Source organism: Sus scrofa, chromosome 4, assembly GCF_054392235.1.
Source record: "Sus scrofa isolate SSC_HxYL_T2T_F1_AM1 chromosome 4, Sscrofa_HxYL_maternal_Yorkshire_Landrace_v2.0, whole genome shotgun sequence".
In the NCBI taxonomy this organism is placed as follows: Eukaryota; Metazoa; Chordata; class Mammalia; order Artiodactyla; family Suidae; genus Sus; species Sus scrofa.
In genome coordinates, this window is record NC_139386.1 from 135,256,031 (window position 1) to 135,270,679 (window position 14,649).

Here is a 14,649-nt window from a genome sequence, read left to right on the forward strand (position 1 = left end):
TTTAGTAAGTAGACAGCAGCGCTCATTGTTCTGTGTTTGCTACTAATGGTAGCAACCTTAAAACCAGTTAACCTGGCTTTGATGTTGAGATAACTGAGCAAAGGCTTTGTTAGGCGGTTTTTTCGCAGGATAATTCAAGGGGATGCTCTGGCTTAGACTGAGTAGTTTATAAATATTCCTGTGGAAGCGTCCCTGTGACTTGAAGCTACGGCCCTGAGGTTGCTGTGGTCTGACACCAGCTAACTGGATCTCCTGCCATCAGGATCTCCTGCCAGGGGCAAAGAGGCACTGTTCCCACTTCCGGAGGAGAAGCGTACCCCCTGAGCATGAGGGCTTGTGTGTTAAGTTTCTCTTTGCCTTTGCACCCCTGAGTCATAAAGCTTTTGCCCATCAAAGGGACATTAAGCAGGCTTATGTGGGTGTAAATTTTCTCCTTTACCTACAGGTGCTTTTAACTTAAAAAATTTTTTTTTATTTTAAGCTCTTTCCCCCAGAGATTTCCTGGGTTCTTTTCCCTGGTGTCCTAGGGCGCTGGCAATGAACTTGATTTGAAATTGCTTGGCTCTGTCATGGTAAACACAAGAGAATGCATGTAATGTAACCTCTCAGATCATCTGCTACCATTTATTTTTCTTACAGTTTTTAATTATGTCCTCAAGTGGACGTTGGGCAAGTGCTTGGAAATATTTTCTTCAGTTAAAAATTAAATATTAAATATTTTTTAAAAAGTTAACAGTTACTTTTTATATTCATGATAATTTGAAGAGCACCTATAAGGCCAAACAACCTAAGATTTTGCCATGACATTCATCTGTCTATTACTTTGAGTTTAAATTCCCTTACAAAATGCTACTGTTTAGAAATGAACAGCAATCGCATTAGGTTGTGGACTTTTTACCTTCTTAAGCACATTTTGGAATTTAAGGCATTAAGTAACTGGGTGTCGGATTTTAGTTCTTTTATTTAGCTCTAACGAGTCTTTTGTTTGTTTTTTTAGAGTATAGACACAATAAAATAAGATTGGCAGTATAAATCTCATTTTTTGTAGTATTGTTGAGTCAATTTATTATGTTGGGTCTTTAAAATTTTTAAGTTATATTCTAATTCTCTGAGAGCTACCCCAAAGATACTTCGAACCCATTTCCCTTGCTGGACCTTTATGATATAGCATTTAGAGTTAGAATATTTTCAAGTGTTAGAAGAGACAGAATACTTATCTCTGTAATAAGCTGCATGTGTGGTTCTTTGGAAACAGCAAAAGGCAGATAGTTAACTTTAAATACGTGTCCATTTGTTTGGCGTATGTGAGGGGTTGTTGGGAAACTATGAAGCTGCTCCGATAGCTCCAGCCCCTTCCTCCCAGTGCCGGAGCCGGAGACGGCAGCCTCCAGCTGGTGGTAAGGGTTTTCACGGTCCGTGTGGCTCTTTCTCCTGGTGGGAGGATGACACCCTGTGGTTTCCTGAGGAGTGACAGCTGTGTTTCCTTGCAGGGCTGGGGGGGCGGTTCTTCTTTTCTCTTAGGCAGACTTTAGCTCTTATTTTCCCCAAAATAAAGTGGTTCATGAGATTTCGTAGTTTAGATAGATTTTTTAAAGACAGTTTTTAAATGTTTTGCAGCTTCTCTTAGTCTGCTGAGTCAGTTTTCAAAGAGATCAAGTCTTTAGGTCTTATTTAAGGTGTATTTCTTCATCTCAATTTTAGTGGCAGTTAAGAAACACAGTTTTTGTTGATCACAGAGTTAAGTAGAAAAGCTCCATCTTTTACTGATGCCTTTGATTTTTTTTTTATTAAAATCACTGTCCAAGTAATGGAAGACTAAAACTCAAATTCTGTCCTAAGTTTACATTCTTTTCAGTATTACACAACTTTCCAAAAAATGTAGAGCATTAAAATCTTGTCTTTAAATGCTGAGGGAGTTAGTACTCAAATCTCTTTAAATACAGAGTCTTAAGATGCTTTGAGCAGAAGACAGCGTTGTCACTCTGGATCGTAGCCATCAGCCCCCAGCCTGATGTTGTGTGTCTCGTTCTATCACCAAGAGCGACAACAGGAGACAGTCGTGCCGGCTAACGCTGTCCAGCTCAGCGGCTGGAAGCCTGTCCCGAAGCAGCGCTTCACCTCTGCCAACCCTTGTGGGTCTGGTGATGGTGTTTCTAACCCTCTTTGGTCTTGGAGTGATAACTTCCGCAGACGTAGCCCTCCTTGGGCAAAGCAGTACTTTCATTGTCCTGGTGTAACTCTTCCAGCTGCCAGGCCATGCTCCTCAATCCAAGTAAACAGAAATGCGATGAATGATTTACGTTTACCTCATTTGCGCTCGTCGTGACCTGTGGATTTTGACTGTATTTCCTTTAAGCATTTATTATGTGAACTAAACCATCACGATATATTTGAAGCTGCCAGTTCCTTTGAACTTTATGTACCTATTGTTTGAATTGTCTCCAGCTGAATTATAGTTTTAGGATTTGTAGTAACTAGTACTATGTATAAAATTCTAGATGCGAAATTTTTAAAACATTCTAGTTAATCAAAAAAGTTTTGAAGAAATTAGTGTTTGTACCATAATCACCAATATTAGTGTCTTTGGTAAGAGAAGTAGTAGTTTTATATAGACTTAACTGTTTTAAATTTGCATTCTGTTACTGGTTACAAATAAACATTGGCGAAATTCACTTTCTTCACTATTTTGCTTTAATAAAATCTTATAATTAATCCTTTTGATAAATTCTATGTGAAAGATTATTTACATATTTTTACAATGTTGTAAAATAATTTAATTACTGCTAATATTTTTTTAGAGTTTAAAAGCCAAGATATCCGAATGGAACTTGCAGTTGAAAAAGAGTAAGCATGAGGCTATAGCAGTGAAAGAATCAAGTAGGCAAAAAACTGTTGCTCTAAAAACAGCGTCTAGAATTTACAAGCAAAGGATTGAACATTTTACTGCAGACATGGAAAACCTCACTTCCCAAATTAGAGAGCAGGTAAGTATATGCATTCTTCCTTAAAGAACTGTTTTATGTGCTCAGTTTAAATAGTTAACCTTATAATGTTTAATATAATAATCTTGTTCTCTTAATGCTGATACTAGAAAACCTTTACTCATTCTTTTTTGCTTTAGTCTTTGTTTTAAAAGATTACATAAAATGTCAAATTTATTATTATTTTCTTTGTATGGCTGCGCCTTCGGCATATGGAAATTCCCAGGCTAGGGACCTATGGGCCGCATCTTGTGGCAACACGATCCTTAGCCCACTGAGCAAGGCCAGGGATCGAACCCGTATCCTCGTGGATACTATGTCGGGTTCTTAACCTGCTGAGCCACAACAGGAACTCCATAATGTCAAATTGCATATTGAATTATATCAGCATTTCATTGGGACTTTATTTAAAGGCCCTGTTTTGTGTCCCAAAGCATCCGTGGCCAACTAAGGGTTAACCGTTCACACGTCTTCACTCTTGGCAATTTGCGTTCCCACGAAAGGCGCATTAATGTATATTCAACAGCGTGGCCTTGAGTAAAGCTGAAGCAGTGTCCCGGAGGGTACTGAATTCACAATTTCTCATCACTTGCTTAACCACGGAACTCTTCTTTTATCCGTAAAGCAACTCTTGGAACTGGTTCTAAGGAACGCCAGTTTGGGAAATGCTGATTTCTGTTATTGGACCACATGACTTCATTCAGTAATTCACTTCCCTTAAACTGTAGTAAATTTAAAATCATTTGCTGACGTAAACCCACCATATGAAAGTTATCTTCGAGTGTATTACAGAGTTGAAAAATGGACTTAGTGCTTTGTTGTTTTAGACAAATTGTATTTATTCAACTACCAATTAATAAAATATTTTCTCTTGTTAATGCCTCACTGGTATCCCGCCCCTTAAGAACTTCTGCTATGGCGTGTAGAATTATTAGAGGCTTTAGAAATGAAAACAAATGTGCATAAATGCTTGCGTAAACAAAACCTCGTATTTTATAAGTTCAACTGTTAACATTTTAAAACTCTAATATTTAACCTACATTCAGAAGACCTTAACCGGATAAGAGAATTGAGGGCTAAGTGCACAACCTTGAAAGCGGTAGGCCCGGGTGACAGTACCTCGAGGGGTGCAGACGGCGTCATGAACCTTCTTGGGATTTTCCTCTTGCAGTAGCACCCTGTCTCCTGTGCCCGCATCCGGGTGCGGGGAGGCTTCTCCACTCCTTCTTCCCCTTGTGCCTTTGGGTGAGGAGCCAGCCCTCTGGAAGCTTAGTTTCCTCGGCCGTAACGCGGGGAGAATGATGCTGCCTGCCTCACGGGACTGTGAGGAGGGACCGATGAGGAGGTACCCGTCAGCGCACGGTGCCGAGATGGCCAGACTGCCTTTTTGCCATGTGGGCCTCCTTTCTGCTCCTCTAACGCACGGCCTGTGTCTCTTTCACTGTTTTGTGCTGTTGCCTTTGGCCGTAGTGTTCTTCTCATGCTCAGGAGTAGCTGATTCTCTAAAGAATCGTTCTGGTATATTTTTAACTGATGTTTCTTCAGAGGGGCTTCCTTGACTGCTCCTTTCGAAGTCATCCCATGGCAATTAATCACGTCAGTGTCTTAAACTTCTCATTAGCATTATCTTGCAGATAAATTTTCTAAGTATCTTAATTTATATTCTCATATAATTGCCCAATGTACAGTTCATAATGCATATTAATATTCATTTTACATAAAATGTAGAATACTGGTTTTTCTTCAATATATCAAAAATATTACCATAAAAATGTAAGCAAAAGATGTCTTGCACATAGTGGATGCTGAATAAGTACTTGTTCAATGCGTGGATGAGTGATGGAAGGAAAGAATGTTAACTCTTTTGCTGGTTTTTGTTTGTTTTGTTTTTCTTTTTTGGCTTTTTAGGGCCACACTCACGGCATATGGAGGTTCCCAGGCTAGGGGTCCAATCGGAGCTATAGCTGCCCGCCTATACCACAGCCACAGGAGCATCAGATCCAAGCCATGTCTGCCACCTACACCACAGCTCATGGCAACACTGGATTCTTAACCCACTGAGCTAGGCCAGGGATCTGAACCTGCAACCTCAGGGATCGAACCTGCAACCTGGTTCCTAGTTGGATTGTTTCTGCTGTGCCACCATGGGGACTCCTAAATGTTAGCTCTTAATAGCACTACTTCGGAGTCTTCTGATTAGTAGTGATTGGCACTGTCGCGCTAGTGAATTTGGTTTTAGAGAAAGGGGCGAGGGAGCACGGTGGCTGCCTGCCGCTCTCTGTGTGGCTCTGTAGAGAGCAGTTCATCTGGCCGTTGTTTATTGAGAGTTGGCTATGTGACAGGCACTGTTCAAGACCCCGGCCCCCAGCAGAAACCCGTGGGCGCTCACATTCAGAGTGGATCACTCACCTCCACCACTTCATGTCCTTGCTGAAAGTGCCAGCGTTTGAAGGACAGTCGGATGGTCTCTGCGAAACAGTGTGGCATAGAATTGCCCTGTGACCCAGCAGTACCACCCCTGGGTCTTTATCTGAAAAACTGAAAACGCTCATTCAGAAAGATACATGCGCCCCTGTGTTGATAGCACTGTTTACACCTGCCAGGGTACGGGGGTAAAACCCAGGTGTTCATCAGCTTTAGCAGATGAGTGGTTATAGGAGGGTGTGTGTGTGTTTGAATGTTCGTCATAAAAAAGAATGACATTTTGCCATTTGCAACAGCATGAATGGACTTGGAGGGCGTTATTCTAAGGGAAATAAGTCAGACAGACAAATACTGTATAATATCACTTTATGTGGAATCTAAAAAATAACACTAGTGAATATAACCCTTCGAAATTGTGTGTAAGGATGTTGTACCCCTGCACTTATGTAGTTACTGTACGTCAGCTATACCACAATTTTAAAAAAGAGCTAGACGTCCTTCTAACAGAGAGAGGCTGTACTGTTAGATGCTGCGGCACCTGGGACAGGTAGGTGGTCTCTGGATGCCGTGGACGGCATCTTTCTCTGGTTCTTTGTGGTTGTCATCGTCTTCTACTGGTAGAATGCCAAGGTTAGTAAATATAAAGGGAATTATCTTCAGTCGTCATGAAACATTGTTTGAAAATAGTTGCATCAACATCCTTGCGATGTTAAGTTGGAACTGCCACAATGTACACACAAAGCAATACTAATATCAAGTTATTATTAAAGCTTAGAGTTTTCTTGTGTTCAGAGTAGTACCCTGAGGTTTTCTTTAACAGAAGTTTCATACTTTGTAGAATGAGTGTTTCCTTGTTTATAATTGTGTTTAGGACCCTGGACAAAATCTGTTATTAAATTACAAGATGAGTACTTTATGTATTTTTTAGGAAGCCAAGTTGTCTGAAACAATTTCAGCTTCCAATGCCTGGAAAAGTCATTATGAGGAAATCGTGATAGAAAAAGCTGAATTGGAAGTTCAGGTTGAAACAGTGAAAAAGTAAGAAAAAAACTTAGAATCTTTTTGCTGTTTAATAAGTGTTTTCAGTTCTTTCCTCTTTGGTTTGTATTTTGGTTCTTAGGGATTGCATGTACTGTGGTCTATATCATTTGATGTTTTTGCTATTTATAATTCTATAAACTGTTCTTACTCCACTTTGAAAATATGATAAAAATGATGATGTTAAAAGTGCATTGATGTTAACATTTTGAAATCTTGAACTTGGTTAGTATTTGGCATTTGAGTATATGTTATCTATTATTTGCAGTAAATGTTAACATTAAACTTGTCTTCAATGGAAGTGGTAGTTCTCTCCTAAAAAAGAATGTTTCCATAACAGCATGTAACGAAGTTTATAATAGAAGCATAAATGCTTTCACATTTCTAAAAATTACTTTTCCTTAAATCAAGTATAATGGAAAAAATAAGAATCATTGTAAAACAATAAAAATAAAAATTATTTTTCCTTAAAGTGTCTTAAATGCATAACAAAGAAATCAAATGAGCAAAAATACATGTATTTTACACTTCGGTGAAACTTGTTATTGACGAGCGAACAGTGAAGAACTCTGCATCTATGCTTTTGAATATTATTTTCTATGTATCTTCTTCAGTTTTATCATTGAAAACTAGCATATGCAATTTGCTTCTAGAGTTTATTGTCTCACTTGATCCTTTTATTTGGCCTTTTCCCCGAAACTGTGCATATGTGTGTGCACGTGTGCAGATGACAGACGGGCAGACCTGCCTGTAGAGGTCGGTTTGGGTGTTTTGCTGACCAGCAGAGAGAATGCTGTGTACCTTTTCCTTGGCACCATGGGTGGGTAGTTATTTCTGATCATTTACTCAGGTAGCGCTAACCTTATAGATTACTGCCTCCTGTTTTCTTTGTTCTGCCAGTTCTGTTAACTTTTATGTTCTTCTTTTTTGGCTGCCCCAGGGCATATGGAAGTTCCTGGGCCAGGGAGCCAACCTGAGCCGAACTGAGACCTATGCCATGGCTGTAGCAATACCACAGCCTTGACCCGCTGGGCCAGGCCGGGGTGCCCTGCCACTGCAGAGGCACGGTCAGTCCCATCCTGCCACGGCAAGAATGGCTGTTAACTTTTAACTTTTGAAGCAGTGGCCCCTACCAAAGTCATTTCAGAAACACACTCATAATTTGAATGAAAATTTCTGACTTTGATAAAATATGTATTTATTTCATAAAGGCAAATCATTAATCTTTTGGAAGACCTGAAGAAAATGGAAGACCATGGGAAAAATTCATGTGAAGAAATTCTTAGAAAACTTCACTCAATTGAATATGAAAGTGAAACTCTAAATCTTGAGAATGCAAAGTTACAGGTACTGTGTGTGTACCTCAGGACGTATTTGTGACGACAGCTTGGTCTACTTAATAGAAGTACCTAGAAAGAACAGCATGTTTAGAATAATGCTTGTGCATCATTTTGTCCTTTCTGTTTCTCAGAGTATTAGATTATTGCATTATAATAACTTCTGAAGCTACGTTTACATAGCTGTATATGCACATACTTAAACGTAAATATTTAAATGTTTATAGTCATATACAAAGATGCATGTAAAATTGCTTTCGTTAGTATTAAATAAGATCTACGAAGCTGAAGAACTGTCTCTTCAACCTAAAAAAGAAAGCATTTCATCTCCAATTTTAGCAGTTAGGTAAATCATCCAAAATTACATTGAATTTACTGCGTAAGATTATTTCTAGGTGTCATGGTTACAGGAGGATAGAGCCTCAGGCACGGTCTGTTTGAAACCAGAAAGTATGTTCTCGGCTGCTGCATAACCAGAAAGAATTTTCCAGCGTCATCAAATGCGAGGGGTGATTGGTCTTTATGTGTACCAGAGAGAGGATGGGGGAGAAGCTTTTATGCTTTCTGGGAAAAAGGGTATTTGAATTTCCAGAGCCCTGGATACATGGAACCTAAGGAGATGCGACTGAAGACGCTGGCGTCATTTTCAGTGGCTCATGCTGGTTTTGCAGGACAGTGACTAGAAGACGGGAGAGAACCCATGGCTGGAGAGAGGGGGTGTGGAAAACCAGCGTGGCAGCAGAGAACCTGCTGCTTGATTAGTGCTCCACTCTGCCGTTCAGAATGGCTGCTGGAGCTCCGTCCATTGCAGCCAAGTTTTAAACAAAAGATGAACTATCCCCGCTTGCTCCCATCTCATCCTCTTGGGGGAGACGTCCTGGAGGGTCCACATCACGCGACTCCCCCTCTCCAGGCAGGCAGCCCCGCCCAGGTGCAGGGGAGACTGGAGAACCTGGGCCTGTGGTCGTCCTCCACTCCGGCCCGCGGTGAAGGCTCGTCGTTTCCGCAGTTGCTCCTGTGTCCCTCTAGTCCTGCAGTTTTACTCTTCTCACAGTTTGGGGTGCTGTTGTTCTCAGTATATAAATCCTACTTTCCTTGAAGTTCAGCTTAAATGCCGCTTCTCCCCAGAGTCTCCTCACTGGGATGAGTGTTTCCCCATCGACTCCTTCCTCTCTAGGCACAGGGTGCCCGGGGCAAGTGTACGTACAGGTAGCTCTCAGTCAGTATTTACTGAATGAGCTCTTTAAATGCTTTATCCACGAAGAGGAAGCAATTTTATTTATTATGTTTATTTTCTTAATTTCATTGATATCCTTTGGAGAGGGGATTAGAAGAGTATTTCCTTAATTATAAATCTTTAATTACATGGCAGTGGAATTAATTTTATTTTATTTTATTTTATTTTATTTATTTATTTATTTATTTATTTTGTCTTTTTGCTACTTCTTTGGGCCGCTCCCGCGGCATATGGAGGTTCCCAGGCTAGGGGTCCAATCGGAGCCGTAGCCACCGGCCTACGCCTGAGCCACAGCAACGCAGGATCCGAGCCGCATCTGCAACCTACACCACAGCTCACGGCAACGCTGGATCATTAACCCACTGAGCAAGGGCAGGGACTGAACCCGCAACCTCATGGTTCCTAGTCGGATTCGTTAACCACTGCGCCACGACGGGAACTCCAGAATTAATTTTAAAGTACACAAGTATATGAGTTCCCTTGTGGCCCAGTGGGTGAAGGATCCAGCATTGGTACTGTGGTGGCTTAGGAGGCTGCTGTGGTGTGGGTTCAGTTCCCGGCCCAGGAACTTCCACATGCTACAGGCATGGCCAAAAAAAGTACTGAGTAAAAAAAAAATCATTGAGTTAAAGTTCACTTATTATCTATTAATAACTCAGAAAGATGAATTTTAATGTGTTATTCTCTGGATTTAAAAAATCTAGGTGTGGAGTTCCCATCGTGGCGCAGTGGTTAACGAATCCGACTAGGAACCATGAGGTTGCGGGTTCGGTCCCTGCCCTTGCTCAGTGGGTTAACGATCCAGCGTTGCCGCGAGCTGTGGTGTAGCTTGCAGACGCGGCTCGGATCCCGCGTTGCTGTGGCTCTGGCGTAGGCCGGTGGCTACAGCTCCAATTGGACCCCTAGCCTGGGAACCTCCACATGCCTCGGGAGCGGCCCAAGAAATAGCAAAAAGACAAAAAAAAAAAAATCTAGGTGTATTATGCATATGTTATTTGTAATATAAATTGTCTTGATGATGTATTTTGTTACAGTCAGTTTTTAGAGTTTAGTTTTAAATGAAGACGATACTGTTTCCAGGGTCCGGTGACCTCTGTTCACAACAACAGAAGTTATTCAGAGGGTTACAAAGTTCTTTTTGTTCATTACAGAAAGTTTGAAAAACAGAAAAGCACACAGGAAAAATGTAAAAATCACCTGTAATGTCACAACTGATAGATCAGTAAAGTGACTATTTTAGCATATATGTAAGTTGAGAGATTTTTTACTACTTTAAGATTTTTTTTTTTTTTTGCTATTATAAATTAAAACTGCGTGGCGTTCCCGTCGTGGCTCAGTGGTTAACGAATCCGACTAGGAACGATGAGGTTGCGGGTTCAATCCCTGGCCTCGCTCAGTGGGTTAAGGATCTGGCATTGCCGTGAGCTGTGGTATAGGTTGCAGACGCAGCTCAGATCCCACATTGCTGTGCCTCTGGTGTAGGCCGGCGACTACTGCTCTGATCAGACCCCTAGCCTGGGAACCTCCATATGCCGTGAGTGCGGCCCTAGAAATGGCAAAAAGGCAAAAAGGCAAAAAAAAAAAAAAAAAAAAAGTGGATAGCTTTAGTCTTTTTGCGTATCTGTTTTCTTAAGATAAATCTCTGGGAGTGAAAATGGCGCAAGGGAAAGCCCTATTGTTCATGTTAAATTTCCAAATCACCCGTCCGAGATGCGTCCCTGTGGGTTTTCCCGCACTGGGCAAGTTGAACAAATCTCTCCGGATTTGATAGGCGATCTTCTCTAGTGTTGGGGCTTTAAATTCCATCCATATCCTGGGGGCTCCTGAATGTCTGTCTCTCACCTAGACGTGCCCCCGAATTCCAGACGTATGTTCTCCCGCTTACTTGAAATCTCACTTGGATGTTTCCTAAGTGTTTCAGAGTTGCCATGCCCCGCGCGCGCGCATGCGTGTGTGTGTGCATGCCCCGCGCGTGCCGTGTGTGTGTGTGTGTGTGTGTGTGTGTGTGTGTGTGTGTGTGTGTGTGTTTGCCTTTGCGGCTTCCGCTGGGAGTCTACATTTCTGCATATCCTGCAAGCAGTGGTGCTGACAGCCTGTGAGGAGATGCGGACTCTCGTAGAGGGTGTTTGCGTAGCAGCGTCCTTGGAAGATAACAGTGTTCCCTCCTACCCAAAGGCATGCTTACTGCCTTTTAGGAGGGATTTGCGTCCCCAACTCAGGGTGGCTTCTCCGTATCCCCTGCACATCCAGGTGTCATCTGGCCCTCTTTGGGTTGCTGTGGGAAGTGGGGCTTAGGAAACCAGCACAGAGGCAGCTCCTCGGCTGCTGCTACTGCTGTGAGTGAGAAAGTAGTTAGGATTGACCCAGGGCTCTTCCAGCATCTGTGGAACTTCTGGGCTAACTGGTAAACTTGGAGGATAAAACTTCAGACCCTTACAGCTCTTGATATCATCTTTGATTTTATACTTAGTTGGGTTTTTGCTATCCTAAGATCAAATCAAATTTTACTTGGCTCTTCTGGGAAAAAAATTAAAGCTCTATTTGTTATATTTAATACATTTAAATAAATTTATAATTAATTAATATAAAAAATCATGTTTGGATGCAATTAGTTTTTTTCCTAATGAATAGTTGTCTTATTCCATTATATAGTAATCTGTATTTTCCCCATGTATTTAAAAATCTAGGTGTTCCCGTCGTGGCTCAGTGGTTAACGGGCCTGACTGGGGACCATGAGGTTGCGGGTTTGATCCCTGGCTGTGCTCAGTAGGTTGGGGATCCAGTGTTGCTGTGAGCTGTGGTGTAGGTTGCAGACGTGGCTCGGATCCCAAGTTGCTGTGGCTCTGGCGAAGGCCGGTGGCTACAGCTTTGATTTGACCCCTAGCCTGGGAACCTCCATGTGCCGCGGGAGCTGCCCTAGAAAGGGCAGAAAGACAAAAACAAATAAAATAAAATAAAAATAAAAATAAACATCTAACCTTTGTAATAACTAAATGTAATTTTAGTGTGTTTTTATATTCTATAGACATCTGCATTATTATGTTAATATCTTAAGAAAAATTTTTTTCCCTCCTTTTGAGGGCCACACCCACGGCAAATGGAAGTTCCCAGGCTAGGGGGTTGAGTCGTTTGGAGCTGCAGCTGCCTGCCTACACCACAGCCACAGCAATGCCAGATCTGAGCCATGTCTGCAACCTACACCACAGCTCATGGAAGTGTTGGATCCTTAACCCACTGAGTGAAGCCAGAGATGAAACCTGTGTCTTCATGGATACTAGTTGGGTTTGTTACCACTGAGCCATGATGGGAACTCTGTTATGTCAGTGTCTTAATGTAGTTCTTTTCACATTTTAATATCTAATAAGTACTGAGAGTCTCTACTTAGTATCCTTTTAAAATTTTATTAGTCTCTTCTATTTATATTTCTTCATGAATTTTCAATTAATTTTGTCATATTCCTTTTCCCCTCAACTGTTAATACTTTTGGTTTAATTGCAGTAAAGTTTCATTGATTTGAAAAAAATCGGTATGTCTGTAGTATTGAGTCTTTCCTTCTAGGAGATGGTCTGTTTCCCAAGTCTTTTTTGTCAGTAAAGTTTTGGGTTTTTTGGGTTTTTTTTTTTTTTTTGGCTGTGCCTATGGCACGTGGAAGTTCCCAAGTCAGGGATCACATGAGCCACAGTAGTGACAATGCCGAGTCCTTAACTGCTAGACCACCAGGGAACTCCTATCAGTAAGTTTCTAAAATTTAAAATTATGTCTTGAATAAGTCTTATTAAGATTGTTCATAAGTAGTACTAACTTTTTTGAAATTCCTGATTTTAGATGATAATTATTTATGCTCAGAAACAATTATTTTATTAGCTTGTTGATAAATGAGTTTCTTTTAATAATGCTATAGCACTGGAGTACGAATGAATACTAATGATTTATAAAATCTATTTATATATTCCTTAATAGACTACACTTACTGCTTTGAAGGACGAGGTTGTTTCTGTTGAAAATGAACTCTTAGAATTGCAAGAAGTAGAAAAACAACAGAAAACTCTTATTGAAGTTTATAAAACTCAGGTGACCATTGCATTTACTTTAATGTTTGTTAAATTTGGTAGATAATTTAAAACACTGTATTTGTTCAGGATATAAAAAGCAGAACTGAAGCAAGACGGCATTATTATTTGTGATAGAATATGACATATCTCAAATACCTTTATAAAATGATGATTCTGCTGATTCTGGATTTAAACATCGCCTGCAGTTGTGTTGGATATTCCTAAAGTATTTCTAAAATTAATTGCATAGGTGTAATGGGAATCATGTATAATTTTTTAGTTGATTTTGATTATATTTGTCATCTTGTATTTTTTCATGGTATTGACTTAGACTAATGACTCCCTTTCAGGGCATTAAAGCCCAGTATTTCCTTTTCCAAATAATGTATTAGTTAGACTTAGTCGCATGAAAGACCTGGAAGAGCCCCCATGTCAGTATGCATGGACCCGCACATATATTCATTAGGGATGAATAGAAACGCTGATGTTTTGGAAAGTGAGTATTTAAGAAAAACGTCATTTGAAAAATGGGCCTTCACAAGTGCTTGAATGATGGGTCACAAACTGGTCAATAAAGAGCTTGATTTTCTTGGAAGAGAGTGTTTGAAGAATAAAGACCCTGGGGTCAGTGTTCAGGAGGGCGTAGTGTAGGTGAGTACCAGGGGCTCCATCCGATGGTTTAGATGGGAAACGGGTTGACCGTCCAGTGAGAATATGCCCTGGGGGCCAGAGGGAAGAAGGGAGGAGGCTGTGGCGGACTGCCCGTGTCCTTGGGAATGTCCTTGGGTCTCCCAGCTGGTTGTTCTGGTTTAACCCCCAGCAAGAATACTGCCGAGGGGTTACTGCATTCTTGGCCCTGGGCCTTGTACGAAGTGTTTAGATAGTTCGGAGCAGATTTTGATTGGGAGAGTGAAATAAATGGTTTGGGAGCCAATTTGGACCAGAGACTGACTCTCTAAAGTGACAGTGACCCGCAAATGAAGAGCTCTCTTGAATATTCAGAGCTCGAGTGAAGATTCTAGAAGTATCAATGGGAAAAGACAGGTAGATCACAAAAGAACTGTAGATTAGAGCATTGGGTGAGTCCTGTATTAGAAAGAAGGAATGACATTAGATAAACAGACTGAGTATTAATAGGGAAATATGATGTTTGAAATTTAAAATTTAATTTCAAATTTTTAGCTTTTTATTTCATATCATGGTCATAATAATAGTGCATATTACTCTAATATTTTTTTATTTTTCAGATACAAAAATTGCAAGAAGCAGCTGACATGGTGAAAAGCAGATGTGAAAATTTGCTACAAGAAAATAAACTAATAACAAAAAACAAAAACAAAAAATTAAAGAAAGTAAGTTTGACATTTCACATAACAAAATTATATTTTATATTTTTTTTACTTTATGAGTTTTAGATCAGTTCTTTCATCTTGGTCATTCTCTCTAGTTTAGACCTAGAAATTACCTATTCTCGATTTTTCTGTGGCGGTGTGTTTTCTGAGGACATAACGTTTCATCCAGGCTCGACATGTTTGTTTGTGTGAATGTTTTTTACTTTTTCCTAAATATTTAATTTAGGA

At 40.5% G+C, this 14,649-nt stretch overlaps 1 protein-coding gene across 27 annotated transcripts in view; it reads left to right on the top strand.

Moving 5' to 3' along the window:
- Positions 1–14,649, top strand: part of ODF2L (outer dense fiber of sperm tails 2 like) — a 604,788-nt gene that overhangs the window by 531,670 nt on the left and 58,469 nt on the right. For 26 of the 27 annotated variants that reach the window (XR_014844935.1, XR_014844933.1, XR_002343749.2 and 23 more), the window contains 5 exons: positions 2,799–2,984; positions 6,334–6,443; positions 7,655–7,790; positions 12,978–13,088; positions 14,317–14,421. Coding sequence is in view for 23 of the 27 variants with exons in the window: in XM_085024219.1 (XP_084880345.1) it covers positions 2,799–2,984; positions 6,334–6,443; positions 7,655–7,790; positions 12,978–13,088; positions 14,317–14,421 (648 nt within the window). In the remaining 4 variants the exon portion in view is untranslated. The remainder of the gene's footprint in view (positions 1–2,798; positions 2,985–6,333; positions 6,444–7,654; positions 7,791–12,977; positions 13,089–14,316; positions 14,422–14,649) is intronic. The other variant, XM_021090778.2, reaches the window with a different exon arrangement.